Raw genomic sequence first — 13,338 nt, 5'->3', positions numbered from 1 at the left:
TTATTTTCTTAGAAACAAACTATATGTCGTATTAAAAACATTTTACTTTGGTCAAATCGAACAAACCAGTGCTTATATCTGTAAAGAGATTAAGCAGTATTAGTGTGCATATTTATTTAGTTTATTCTATTCTTTTATATGATAAATAATAATGATCAATGTGTATTTAATACGAATAAATGGGAATGGTTGTGAGTAAATGTTAATCAGTCAGTGCGCAGACGCTACGGCCATAGCACGAAAAGAACTGGACCCAGTACAAAGAAATGTAGAATTGGGTGGAAATTGTCCCATCACCTTTTGACGTCTGTAACTTCTTACTTCTCTCTCAGGAAGGGTAAGATAACAAACAAGGGCGCAGCCATGATCTCTTTAATAAATAAATGACACCAGATATGCTATTTATAAGAATGAAAACATAAAACGATACACCTGTTCATGCAGCTCAAAGTTGATGGTGCTCCATATCGAAATCCCAGAAGTTTTCGTATCACTGTCAATCGACGAAGTCAAAAGAAATTGGCAGCGACTCCTGGCTGTATATTAACTTATCTTAATCATTTGGTTTTCATGAATTCGATTAAATAGTTTTATAAGTTCACCAAGGAAGCATTGCAAGACCTGTATTTCTGATTTTGGAAATCACGCAATTTCAGATTTTTAGAAAGCGACATAAAGCTACTTTTTCTTAGATATGTTATTACCAATTCTGTTTACATGTGCCTTGAGTTTCAAAGTGAGGCTATGTCAATATGTCTGCTTGCCAACATGTCCACCAGCTGAAACATGTGGAATCAAATCATATTTGCAGGATGTTTCGTTTCAGAGAAACCTTGCAACAGCTGATTGCTAGTCACAATTCCACCTCGGTAAGGCGGTTAGAGAGAGTGAAGGTTGGGTAGCAAGGTATGTTGCGAGAATGCCGTCGGTAGCACAGACTGAGTATGGTATTCGTGATGTATGGGCAGTACACCTGGAGGAGGAGTTCAGGAACATCCGACAAATTGTGCAGAAATACAAATATGTAGCTATGGTGAGTTCAGCTTGACAAATTTTGTCTTCCTTTCATTAAATGATCTGTTAATGACATGAGCATCTAGCTAAAAGTGGGCGGTGGGATAGACAAGTGGTTAAAGCATTCACTTGTCACGCCGAACACCCGTGTTCGATTCCCCACATGGGTACAATGTGTGAAGCCCATTTCTCGTGTCCCCTGTCGTGATATTGCTGGAATATTGCTAAGAGCTAAGAAATATTTCTGTTAGGCAAGCCAACTTTGGTTATCCATGTACCCTGGAGTTAAGCTGAAGAAATTATTGTTTTCAAGTTCTAGCTCATTTAAATTATCTGCTTTCACCTGAGTGAAGTGATTAAGATTAATAAGAATTGTTTTTTCATCGCCCGGTAATCAAAGATCAGTTTACACTTCACAGCTTAGTGTTCCCATAGCTTGACTACACTACACTTATGCTTTGGTTATAGATACTTTTATTTTATGTCTACTATCATTTGGTCTCTCAGTAGTCTGTATTTAAACTACGGAATCCTCATCGTCCATTCATTTGTCTTATCTCTTACAAGGTAGTCATGCTCATAATGCCATAGACCGCCCCGTGGTGTAGTGGTTTGAGAGTCCGCCCGGAGTGCGGAAGGTCGCGGGTTCGATCCCCGACTGCGTCATACCTAAAGACGTTAAAATATGGTGCTTGTTGGTGCCTGCCTGGCGCTCGGCATTAATGGGTACAACAAGGACTGGTCGGCTCGGAGTCAGTATAATGTGTCTGAGTGGGGTATTCATGCTTCACTGCGGCATGGTATCTCAGTGGTAGCACTATAAAACCAGCCTCTGTCTGGGCTAGTACAAGCAGCCGCACATACACATACACACGCATGCACGTCGTCATATGAGCGAAATATTCTCAAGCACGACGTTAAACCTGAAAAACTGGAGAACGTATGATGCAAAACAAATTTCCCTTGGGACAATAAAGAATTATCTTATCTTAAACCCAATTTCACTTCACCTCACCTCATAATGCCACAGACATGGTAAGAAGTCACAAGGTGGAAAATGTGATAATGTCATGATTATTATTGTTATTAGGTTAGCTTAAATCAGTATTAAATCTTGAGTGATTATGAATAGGATTCGTCACCTACCATCATTCAGAAAGTGAAGTGAACAAAACTATTTTTCAGGACACAGAGTTTCCTGGTGTTGTTGCCAGACCCATCGGGGAATTCCGCAGCACCACAGACTATCAGTACCAACTTCTTCGATGTAATGTTAATCTTCTTAAAATCATCCAAATTGGATTCACGTTTATGGATCAAGATGGAAACAGGCCACCAAATACTTGTACATGGCAGTTCAACTTCAAATTTAATCTTCAGTAAGTTTGATACTTAGTCTATAATACTCAATAGCCCCAGTAGAGGTTCTGAATCAGGCCCAATGCATGTGTGTTAGTAGGAGTGACTTACTGATTACCTTGTGCTCAGATGTTGTCATGTCCTCACTGACAATGGCTGGATTCTTGGCAAATTCAACTGCCTAAGTGGTCTTGTGGTTAACAAAAAATCCATTGCGTGTCACCATGCTTTCTTTTCTTTTCATTTATTCGTAGGGCTGAAACGATATACCACAGTATTAGTAGAAGTGGTTCTGTATACCATAAAGCAATCCAATAAATCAGTGTTTTCGGTTTTGTTTATCCTCCTTTTTAAACCTTTTCTAAAATGTCTAGAAATAGAATCATTTTGTCCAAATCTATGCGTTTCTTTTCTTTTCTGCATTATGATCATATCTCATATACCAGACCGAACCGAAAGCTTTGTACCACAATATGTACCGTACCGTGGTAAGAGCGTAGTGTTTCGCCCCCTATTTATTTGTCGACTCACTTGTCTTGTCACATGGTATCATCAAATAGTTATGATTTTGCTGATGTTTGTACTATGATGTGGTGTTAACCTGGAACCTAAAACTGTCAATTTGTAAAAATTCTGTTTATGATTGTGCCAGTTTTTACTGAACAAACCCTGGTCATGATTTTTGTGATAACTTACGGTGACAGTAATTTGTTTTATCGTCTACCTGTAATCATCATGATCATGGGGAAAAGTCTTTTAGGTGTTGAAAATTGAGCAGCTTTCTTTCGTGTCCTTAAAGATATGGTCGTATTTCCTTCAACAGGGAAGACATGTATGCCCAAGAGTCTATCGATTTACTGAGGAAATCTGGGATACAGTTCGAGAAACATGAACAAGATGGAATAGATGTCGGTGACTTTGCTGAGTTATTGATGACTTCAGGTGTAGTTCTCGTGGATGAAATCAAATGGTTGTCCTTTCACAGGTAAGTTTACCTCATAATTCTGAAGAAGATAGTCGTTTTGATGTCAACATAATCAAACATTGTTTAAGAAGTAGCCTAAGATAATCATTATAATATTAGACGTGTTTGCGGAAATGTTGTGCTCATCTACGACTCTAAAAATTGAGCACATGGCTTTAATTTATTTATTAAAAAGAATAATGGTGGCAGTATGTACATATTTAGAGTGCTATAACTGACCAACATTCTGTTTGTTTCAGTGGTTTTGACTTTGGCTACCTACTGAAGATTCTTACCAATTCCAATCTACCCATGGAGGAGTCTGAGTTCTTTGAGCTTTTGCGTCTTTACTTTGCCAATATCTATGATATCAAGTACTTGATGAAAAGCTGTAAGAACCTAAAAAGGGGGACTACAAGAGGTTGCAGATCAACTTGAAGTGAGTGAAAAATCTGGAAGTAACTGCAGAGCATGGATCTGCTAAAATAGTTGAGGATAATGTGTCATTGGTATTAAATCATGTCGATTTGGTGAAACTGAAGACAGGATAATCTGATGAACTGATAGCTTACTTTTAAGAAAGGATTCTATGACCCTGTTTCAGAACCAGTCGGCAAGGTAATTACTTCACTGCAGGTTGTATTTACATATACAACAAACAGTAATCACTTCTGTTATTCTGTGATGGAACATGTTGCAGATTTTGAGAATTATTGGTGATATGTATGTCATGCAAAAAATGCTCTACAGTCTGTCATGCTACTGGTGATTAAGTTTGATTTGGAAAATTATTGTAGTTTTGATCCCATTTATCAATATCATTTTAAATCTTCAATTTTGTCAGTTTGGATTTGACATCTGTACATTGAGCAGTTATTAGGAGATTGGAAGTACCATTGTAAGTGCATCTTTCTAATAGTTGTGATGTTGGCTCCAGATTCAGAGAGTTGGACCTCAGCACCAGGCAGGGAGTGACAGTTTACTTACTGGGTCCTCTTTCTTCAAAATGAGAGAGGTAAGAAATCTTTTTCATAATGGTCAAATTTTGTGTCCTGTGAAAGATGTAAAGATCTGTGCATCAATAAAATGAGTGTTCCTAATATGTTGTCCCTTCTTGGAATTTGGAGTATGTCACCTGTACTTCATTATTGCAAGGGGTGGTGGGGTAGCCTAGTGGTTAAAGCGTTGGCTCGTCACGCCGAAAACCCGGGTTCGAATCCCCACATGGGCACAATGTGTGAAGCCCATTTCTCGTTTTCCCCGCCGTGATGTTGCTGGAATATTGCTAAAAGCGGCATAAAACCAAACTCAGTCAGTCAGTATTTCATAATGGTCCAATTTTGTGTCCTGTGAAAGATGTAAAGATCTGTGCATCAATAAGATGAGTGTTCCTAACATGTTGTCCCTTCTTGGAATTTGGCGTATGTCACCTGTACATCATTCTTGCAAGGATATTACATGATTATAATGGCTGCTAGGTATGAATAGGACTTAGAAGTTAGATAGGTGATCATTACAGGTTTGACTGAGCTGATTTTATGTCAGCTTACTGGAGGACTAAAACATTAAGGTATTTTCAGGATTTTATCACCCATTATCTTTTGAATGACAAACGGTCGATAGCCTAGGAAATCAACCAAATGGAAACCCCCAAAGTGGTTTTCCTTTCCATGAAACTTTGTCATGCAGGGTGCCTAGAAACTCAATAATTTATTAGATTGCAACTATTTAGGTGTTTTTAAATGCGGACTAAATCATTGAACCATTCTCCCACACTCAAAGCCTTGGCATTGAGTAGTTAACCCTTTCACTTTGCTGATTGTGTCTTTGAACCTTGTTGGCATTGGGCTTTGTTCATAACATCAACCACTAGTTTGCTTGGCCCAGACTTGAATTGTTTGCAGGTTGTCAAGATGAGGCAGGAATATTGCTTTGTGTCGCGTAACAGCAAGATATCACTCGCTCAAATATATCATCAGCCTATACTTTCTTCCTTAACAGATGTTCTTTGAGGACAACATAGATGATGCCAAGTACTGCGGTCACTTATATGGAGTGGGAACATCATATGTACAGAATGGTACCTCAACATTTGAGAACAATAGCTACAATTCTACACCAAACTCTCACTCAACACCAGTTTCAAGTGCGGAGGATTCAGGGGGGACCATGACGCAGGCTTCTACTTCATGATCTGGACTAGCTTAATCATGTCAGTGGTGGTATGACTAAACACACTAGTCTGTGACATCAGTGAGACTACACCAGTCTGCGGGTGGGTGGGTGGATGGATGGATCAGATGGGATGAGGGAGGGAGGGAGGGTTGGTGGGTGGTTCAGATGATGGGTGACTTACTACTGTTGTATAGTCTCCATGGACAGTGTCCTGTCCATCTTTGGTGACGAGGCTTCAGATATATGCCATCACCAGAAGATGGTGGGATGCTGTTTATAAAGGGGTGGTGGCAAGTCACCTGTAACAAAGTGCTTATGTTTTAGCCATCTCCCAAAGTTAGAATGAGCCATGGATCACATTTGAACATCTTCTTGAGAGGAAGCTGATGCAAGCCCTTTAAATTCTGAAGCTCATTGACTAGGAATAGTCATGCCAAAACTTTCAGTTCATTTTTCGTTGGTACTCTGTACAGAAATGTGATACCTATTTTTATTTTTTATCTGCTTACTGTCATACCACCACTGACAATACACTATACGAAGGCTATGTTGTTCTCTGTCACTTTTGTCATGGACTAGGTTATATCAGGATGTTCATGGGCTTGCTGTCATCGTCATTTGGAACATCTCAGGGTACTTTGAGGTGCAGGACAAATGTGTTCACTTTGGTAGCCCATTACCATTCATCCTATGTTAATTCACATCGAGGCATTCCAGTTTTTATTACTTGGTTTTGGGACATACGTGATTTAAATAAGTCTTTTATTTTTTTCTCCCCAATCTTAATATCTATTAAAATGAAAACAGCAAATGAACTGAACCGTTTCAGTGATTACAAAAAACACTTTTGACTTCATTTAATTTCATCTGCGTCAACCACAAACATTTCATATGGGAATAAATCCCTTAGCCAAGTAATAAAGAAAGGATGTCGAACCATCATCTCAGTGTGGATTACATACTGGCAATTTTTTCTGACTACTGAATAACCAAGTGAATGAAGTTAGGAACAAATACAACTTGCATATGAGATTCATATAGTGCAACTATTTTAACAAGTTAAGCTTTGTGATACTGTGAAGGAAAGATAGCTTTGTTTATGCATGAAAAATTTGATTGTAGCTGCTTTTAGTTGTAGGGTTATTTTCACGAAGAAAAGTTGAGTTTTGTTTTACTGGCCGACAATTTTAAAGTAATTGGTTTGTGTCTAGGATAGGTGGAATCCATACGTGAGATGTAATTCTGGAGTTTTATACTGTTACTAGAAGAGGGATTCAAGGAAGACACTCTCCTCCATTAATGTCTTTCATTCAGCTATGTTAGTATTTTATTTTAACAGCATGCTTTCACTTTGTTATTTTTGCCATATATGGGACAAAGGTGAACACACCTAAACCTTGCCACCAGATTGATCATTACCATTATGAGTATCTGTGATAATCAGTATTACCAAACAAATATGTTGACTTTCCATCCTAGTTGTTTGATTGTGACAACTAATTATGATCATGATTCATTTGCAAATTTGAAATGTTGTGAATAATCTTTTTTGTCTGTCGAAATTTAACAATGAACTTGTCTTTTGTAAATTCTAGTAAATTGGCATAATTTGCCACAATATTTAAACTTTCATTTCAAATTATCAGTCCACAACCTGAAGATCGATTGTTTAATTGTTTGTCACTTGTTGGCAAAAGCCAGCATAGTTGCTCATTACAAGGAACATTTTGGGGGAAAAGATCTATCACCTGGTGCTTGATGGCATGGTACCAGTACTGAACTTGAGAAACAAGCAAAGGAAACTTCTTAGCCTGAATTATGCTTACTGTAAGTTCACCTTCCATGTGGTCCTGCCTTGATGTGTAAGATATCTGGTGACAAGGGAATATGCAAGCACCAATGTCCGAGCTGAGAGTATGAACTGGGTAGTTTTAACATTGACAAAGGGTCAGATCAAAGGGATGGACTCACAGCTTGATAAACATACAACTGGTAGCTAACTGAAATTACATTTGTTGAATTTATGCTTTTCAAAGAACATGTGATTTGCTGTGATTCTTTGGTTATATTTTAAGTGTTTTAACTGAAACTGAAGCTTCTGTTATGATATTTAGAACTATTTACATTTTGATGAAGTTGTAATCTCAGAAAATCTGACCTAATTTTAGTCCGAAACAAAGGAGTGCTTGCTGTAGTGAAGATCGAGGTCCTATTGAAGCTGAATTCTTAGTACTTTGCCACCCTCTCCTACTGTGGTTGCCATGGGTACAATTATCACACTTATTTTAGTTTTAATTCTGGTATTCATACATTACTAAGAATGTTTTTAGTCAGAAGTTTGTGCCTTTGATTTCCCTACTGAGATGATTTTAGTCCAAATGGATACATTGTGATGCTCAGTTCCCAAATCACTGGCTTTTCAAGCACCTGTTTTGTAGGAATACTGAACTCTAGTGATTGTTTCCATTTGGACCAACAAGTGCAATAACAGGGTCAAGGTCAAACTTTTGAAACCATCCCCTCATTTCTCCATGACGATGGTTTCGGCATCTTTTATCATTGGATGTTGTACATATTGCTTAAATCATTATTATAACTGAATTGTATTTTTAATAAACCTGTTATACTGGAAACTTTTATACCATTAGATGACTTACATTATTGCATCATATTTTATGGAAAAGCATGGTAAATTACTGTGATATTAAAATATGACATGTTTCATCATGTGCTCTCTCCATTCGAAATCATCTATTTTTGTCAGTGTTCAGATGCAGCTTCACAACTTGTGGTAGCCCAAATATCTTAATTCAACAGAAGAGTTGCCTATGCTTAGCTTTTCCTCAAATGAAAGTATCCATTTGTACAAGTAGATACTGAGACCAAAGTACCATTGTGTCTTGTTTCAAAAGAGGTGCAGATGTTAATAATGGGTTTCATCATATTGGTAAGACAGATGTTAAATTTGAGTAATCTGTAATATTTAAATTTGTAAGGGGGTAAAGTCTATTTTCGTCCTTTTTAAGGTCAAGGGGTAGAAGTAATTTTCAAACCATATGGCCTGAGTTTGACCACCTGTTGCTAAAGGGATTTCAGAAACTGTTTTGGTTGGTGGTGCAAATCAGGTGTTAAGTGTTATTTAAGGCTACAGATCTGAATCAATATGATATCTTGATTGACACTCACAGGTGTTTCAGTTTTCTGAGGACAGTCGTCCATTACAGTGATAGTGACTTTCCTGTTACAAGCTGGCTTATGACCTGTGAATGCCGGATCTTGCCAGTAAAGTAGTTGAAACTCCTGAAGCATTTGTTAACAAGTGTAATTTTTGGATTTGTATGATATTTGAGCTGCACCGTCTCGTTCTGTTTGACTTGCATGTTTGTTGCTCGCTGAATACGACACATCCTGTCATTTTGTTTCATCTGTGCTCAGGTGTGTTTTGTTACCTTCCTGTACGGCCTGTGTCATAATTATTGGTTGATTGAGACATGACTGTGTTAAGGTGACTTTCCACTTTTCAGGAGTCTTTAGGAATTTATTATAAACATTTCAGTTTTGTACATCTTCTGACAATTAAGCTGTATTCAGAATCCTGTACCGGCACTGAAATGATTACCATACAATATTTTGTCTGTACAACTTCCTTGCAGTAATGGCTCTTCGTCTACCTTTGACGTTTTGGTGTAAAGGCATGTTGTTTTAACTCCTGCAGTGATGCAGTTTGACTACCATGTACATTCCATTCTAGACAAAATGATTTTAAGAGTTTTATGTACCCCTTCTAATGATTTTGGATTGCCTGACCATTGTCATAGTTGTCATTTCTGAGAATGTTGTCTCATGTGTCCTCACTGATCACCCATGTCGTGGACTAAGGCAGCTAACATCCCTCCAGAACATTTAGACTTCAACTTGTCAGCCCTGCAGCATCAACACTCGAATCTACTTTTAGCTACATTTGCAGCCATCTGATGTAGGTATTTGTCATATGCATTCTTCTTTGAGAATACCCACAGCCACTGGAACTTTTAATGTCGACAGGTTATGTTCAGGGGTACTAAAGTGTAGAAGGGATATGAAGCATATGTTTATGTACCTATTTCTGATGACTGTAAGCCAATCTTATTTTAACTGCGTCAGTCTCGTGAAGTGCCAATATTGTTTGATTTTACCTGTCTGTCTCTGTTGATCTGCGAGAGTGCCATCTTGTATGTCAGCTCGGCGTATGTGTAGGACACATAGGATCAGAACAGTCACAACATTCAGCTTGTCTTCAACTGCTAGGTCGACTTCATCATTTCCTTTCCTTGGTATATACATGTATATATTTTTGAAATTGCAAATTAATTTCTCCATGCATTTCTTAAAGGATCATACTCATTGCTTTAAACTGGAAATTACTATTTACATAGCTCTGAAAAAAGTGATGACTGTCTTGGATCCTGTGTGACCACTCTGAGTACCCAGACAAGCACTTCCTCAACAGTTCGACAGTGTTTGTATCTGTGGCAGAGCTCATAACTTTGGGAGATGGCTGTTCTTGTCTTTTATCCTATTCTGTAAATAAAACAGACAAGTCCTTTTGTTTATTTCCTATGAGCATGACAAAGTGTTTCTTTTCATTTTACTTTGTACAAAATGATTGGGTTGTTTTCAGTTCCAATTGTTCAAAGATCCTGGATTTGAAGGTTTTGTTAAAACCCCGAGACAGAATTGGTCTCTTGTGTAGTTTGGAAAGTATAAGGAAATCTCAACTAGCAGCTCAAAGTGAGTGAGTTAACTTTGCTGTGTGAATAGTCACCCTGAATCAGGCAAACCAATGTCTGAACGAATACAATGAAACAGAATCAGACCTGTTCCCAGGACTTGGAACAACACTTCGGTTCCGGAGACCTATTTCTAACCCAGAACGTCAGGAATGGTAACACCCGAGTAACCTTGATTCCTGATGTACGATCGTCGAATTGAATGCGTGAAGAGTCTTGGAGGGCACCTGCACGGGTGCAGTGAACGTAGCTTTGTACAGTGAATGTGGAATCAACATGAATCATCACAGAAGATGTAATGCAAGAGTTGATGGTTATCATTCTAATTATTTAAAATCCTGAAGCTGGAGCAGTTGAATTCTTTACAGAATAATAGGTCTTTAGGTTTCGGGTTATTTATTCTAAAAATGTCTGTAAAGCGGAATTAATCCTGTAAATATATATCTGGAAAAAAAACATTTCGCAGATTTGTATTTGCCTGTCTCCTGTTCCAGCAGGTCTTCACACAGCAAAACGACAGTATTTTCCCCGAACTACGAATCACAAAATGTGCATGTCCGTTGCGCTGATACCACAACACATTTCCGAAACACAATCTATTGACTTTTAACTAGACTGACTGAAATTGAAATGTATGTATATCGTGGACGGTTGTCGTTGACTCCATTCGACATATCCGAAATTGACACCATCGTGAAGTCGAAATATTCTAGCTATGGTGTCATCGATCCGAACCCATTGAACACTTAAGCAATGCAGAAAATGTTTTCCTTTCCATTTACTCCCCTCCAACATTTCAGTTACCGTCATGTTCAATGTGATCTGCGTAATATAATACACGTTCTGGACATGATCAGATCTTTGATCAAGTTACATTGGAGGTGATAACCTTGAATACTTGATGTCCTGTCTTCCAGAAATGATTTACTTTCACTGCTTTCCGCCTCTGGAAAATCAAATTTTACCTCTCTGGACACGAAATACCCTCCAACTACTGGGAATATTTCATTTGTTTTCAGGTTTTACGGACCTGATATTATCGCACCCTTGACTAACTCTATGTCCTGGAAAATAGTTAAAAGTACAATTTGTTTATGGAAAAATCAAACACAAAACTTGGAATAAATAATAGAGAGTTTTGACTTCAAAAGCACTTCTGGGCAGCAGTTTAAATCGCCTACTGAAAGTAGTAAAACGTCGAATCATGCAAAACCCAGCTTCCAACTGCAGACTTGCGTGTGTCTTGGGTGATCATGTCAAAACCTGCCATAGCAACTCCACTGCAGGGGCTTGTTCTTGCTTAATCGACCGGGTCACCTGCACTGAAACATAACATTTCTACCTGTGCCTTATTGTAAACGCATGTCCTCTCATATCTAGTTACGTGAATACCGTATTTCCTCTTTCCGGACTTCCTGGTGTCTCTCCAGCCGTTTACCCGACGTTTATTATGTTTTAAACTAGTACAGTCTGCTTCAAATACTGTGGTAGGGATCGATAAATTCAACGAGTGATTATCCTGGTTTCTCTCAGGGCCCATCGCACGACGTCAATGGGAGGTCAACGTGCGTATGAATCTGGGCGTCTCGTAGAGAAAAAACGTAACACCTGGCGAGAAGATAGTTAAATGACACTTGTTTACAGGGTAGAGAGTTATCGGAACGGAACTTCGTTGGCTGTTTTGGAATATTACACTTAGTCTGACATTGTGAAAGACTCACCGTGAGTGCTGAAAAATGTTGGACATATGCTAACTGTGTATGTACTTGATTGTTAGGAGGCGATGCATTGAATAAGAAGAGACAATTTGATTTTGGGACGACTACATTATGGAGGACATCGAGCTGTTTCCTCATGCTATATGCACGTACTCCAGACCACCAGTGAGTATTCACATTGTGGAATAGTCCTATGTTTTATGTTTAGAACGATGTTTGTTTGTGTGGCTGAGTGGGTTAGATCGCTGACCTTAGGGGCTGGCTATTAGACGCCTGGTTCTGAGAGTGGGTTCGAATACCGGATGATGCTCAACCTAACAAAAGTACAAGAGTGAGGCAACACATTAGCGTTGCACAGGAAGCAGTGGCGATGCATTGAAGCCACTAGTTGCTAGATGATAGAAAACAACCGGGGATTGTCATTACAAATGTCAGGTAAAGATCGGCCCTACCCAGCTAGCACTAGCTGTTGGTTCTGGTTCTGTCGTTGGCGTCGGTCCATCTCATCCCAGCATGTACTATTGGACTGACTGACTGACTGAGTTTAGTTTTACGCCGCTTTTAGCAATATTCCAGCAATATCACGGCGGGGGACACCAGAAATGGGCTTAACACATTGTGCCCATGTGGGGAATCGAACCCGGGTCTTCGGCGTGACGAGCCAACGCTTAAACCACTAGGCTTTTACCCCACCGCCCCTTGTACTATTGGAGAAACAGCCGACCCTAAGAATACGGCACTGATATGCTGCCCGTGAAATCCTGTCACAGCACGTCAATTCCTCCATCGGCCAATGCAACATCGCCCCGGTAGCCTACGCCACTATATTGCCGACAACAATGAAGAGTTATGTTCTCCCATGAGTTCTGAGGTCACATCCAGGCCATTACACTTCCACCTCCCAAACTGACAACGTTGAACTTCGCCAAGAGTCGCAAAGATTCTCCTGGATCCTGTGGGGTAGCCTAAGGGTTAAAGCGTTTGCTCGTCACGCAGAAGTCCCGGGTTCTATTTCCCACATGGGTACAATGTGTGAAGCCCATTTCTGGTGTCTCCATTCGTTATGCTGCTGAAAGTTTGCTAAAAAACGGCCTTAATCTTAACTCACTCACTCGCTCACCTGGGCGCATATTGTATTATGGGCTCTTCCTTAAACCACACTCTTTCGCTCACTCAAAGAATGTTGCTGTGACTATAATCATGTTTCGTTGTTTCAACTGAACGGATCTACATAGACTACTATCTCGCTGACAATGACATCCTGGCCATCTGTACCCAAGAGAGTCGGGGAGACGGGAGTCGGGTGTGAGGTCTGGATGTGTGGCGGAACTTGCAAGTG

General features: G+C 39.3%; 1 protein-coding gene across 1 annotated transcript; it reads left to right on the top strand.

The window, feature by feature from the left end:
• The first annotated feature begins 214 nt into the window (after nt 1-214).
• LOC124266889 (CCR4-NOT transcription complex subunit 7-like) lies at nt 215-10,115 on the top strand. The gene is given in 8 exon segments (XM_046701724.1): nt 215-337; nt 827-1,033; nt 2,200-2,393; nt 3,197-3,358; nt 3,598-3,739; nt 3,741-3,776; nt 4,275-4,352; nt 5,339-10,115. Coding segments are annotated over 7 exon segments (918 nt in total). The 5' UTR covers nt 215-337; nt 827-919; the 3' UTR covers nt 5,531-10,115.
• Nucleotides 10,116-13,338: the final 3,223 nt, after the last annotated feature.

This window comes from Haliotis rubra, unplaced genomic scaffold (genome assembly GCF_003918875.1).
Source record: "Haliotis rubra isolate DU_JTF1 unplaced genomic scaffold, ASM391887v1 Scf1286, whole genome shotgun sequence".
NCBI lineage: Eukaryota > Metazoa > Mollusca > Gastropoda > Lepetellida > Haliotidae > Haliotis > Haliotis rubra.
This window is presented reverse-complemented; position numbering and strand designations above follow the sequence as displayed.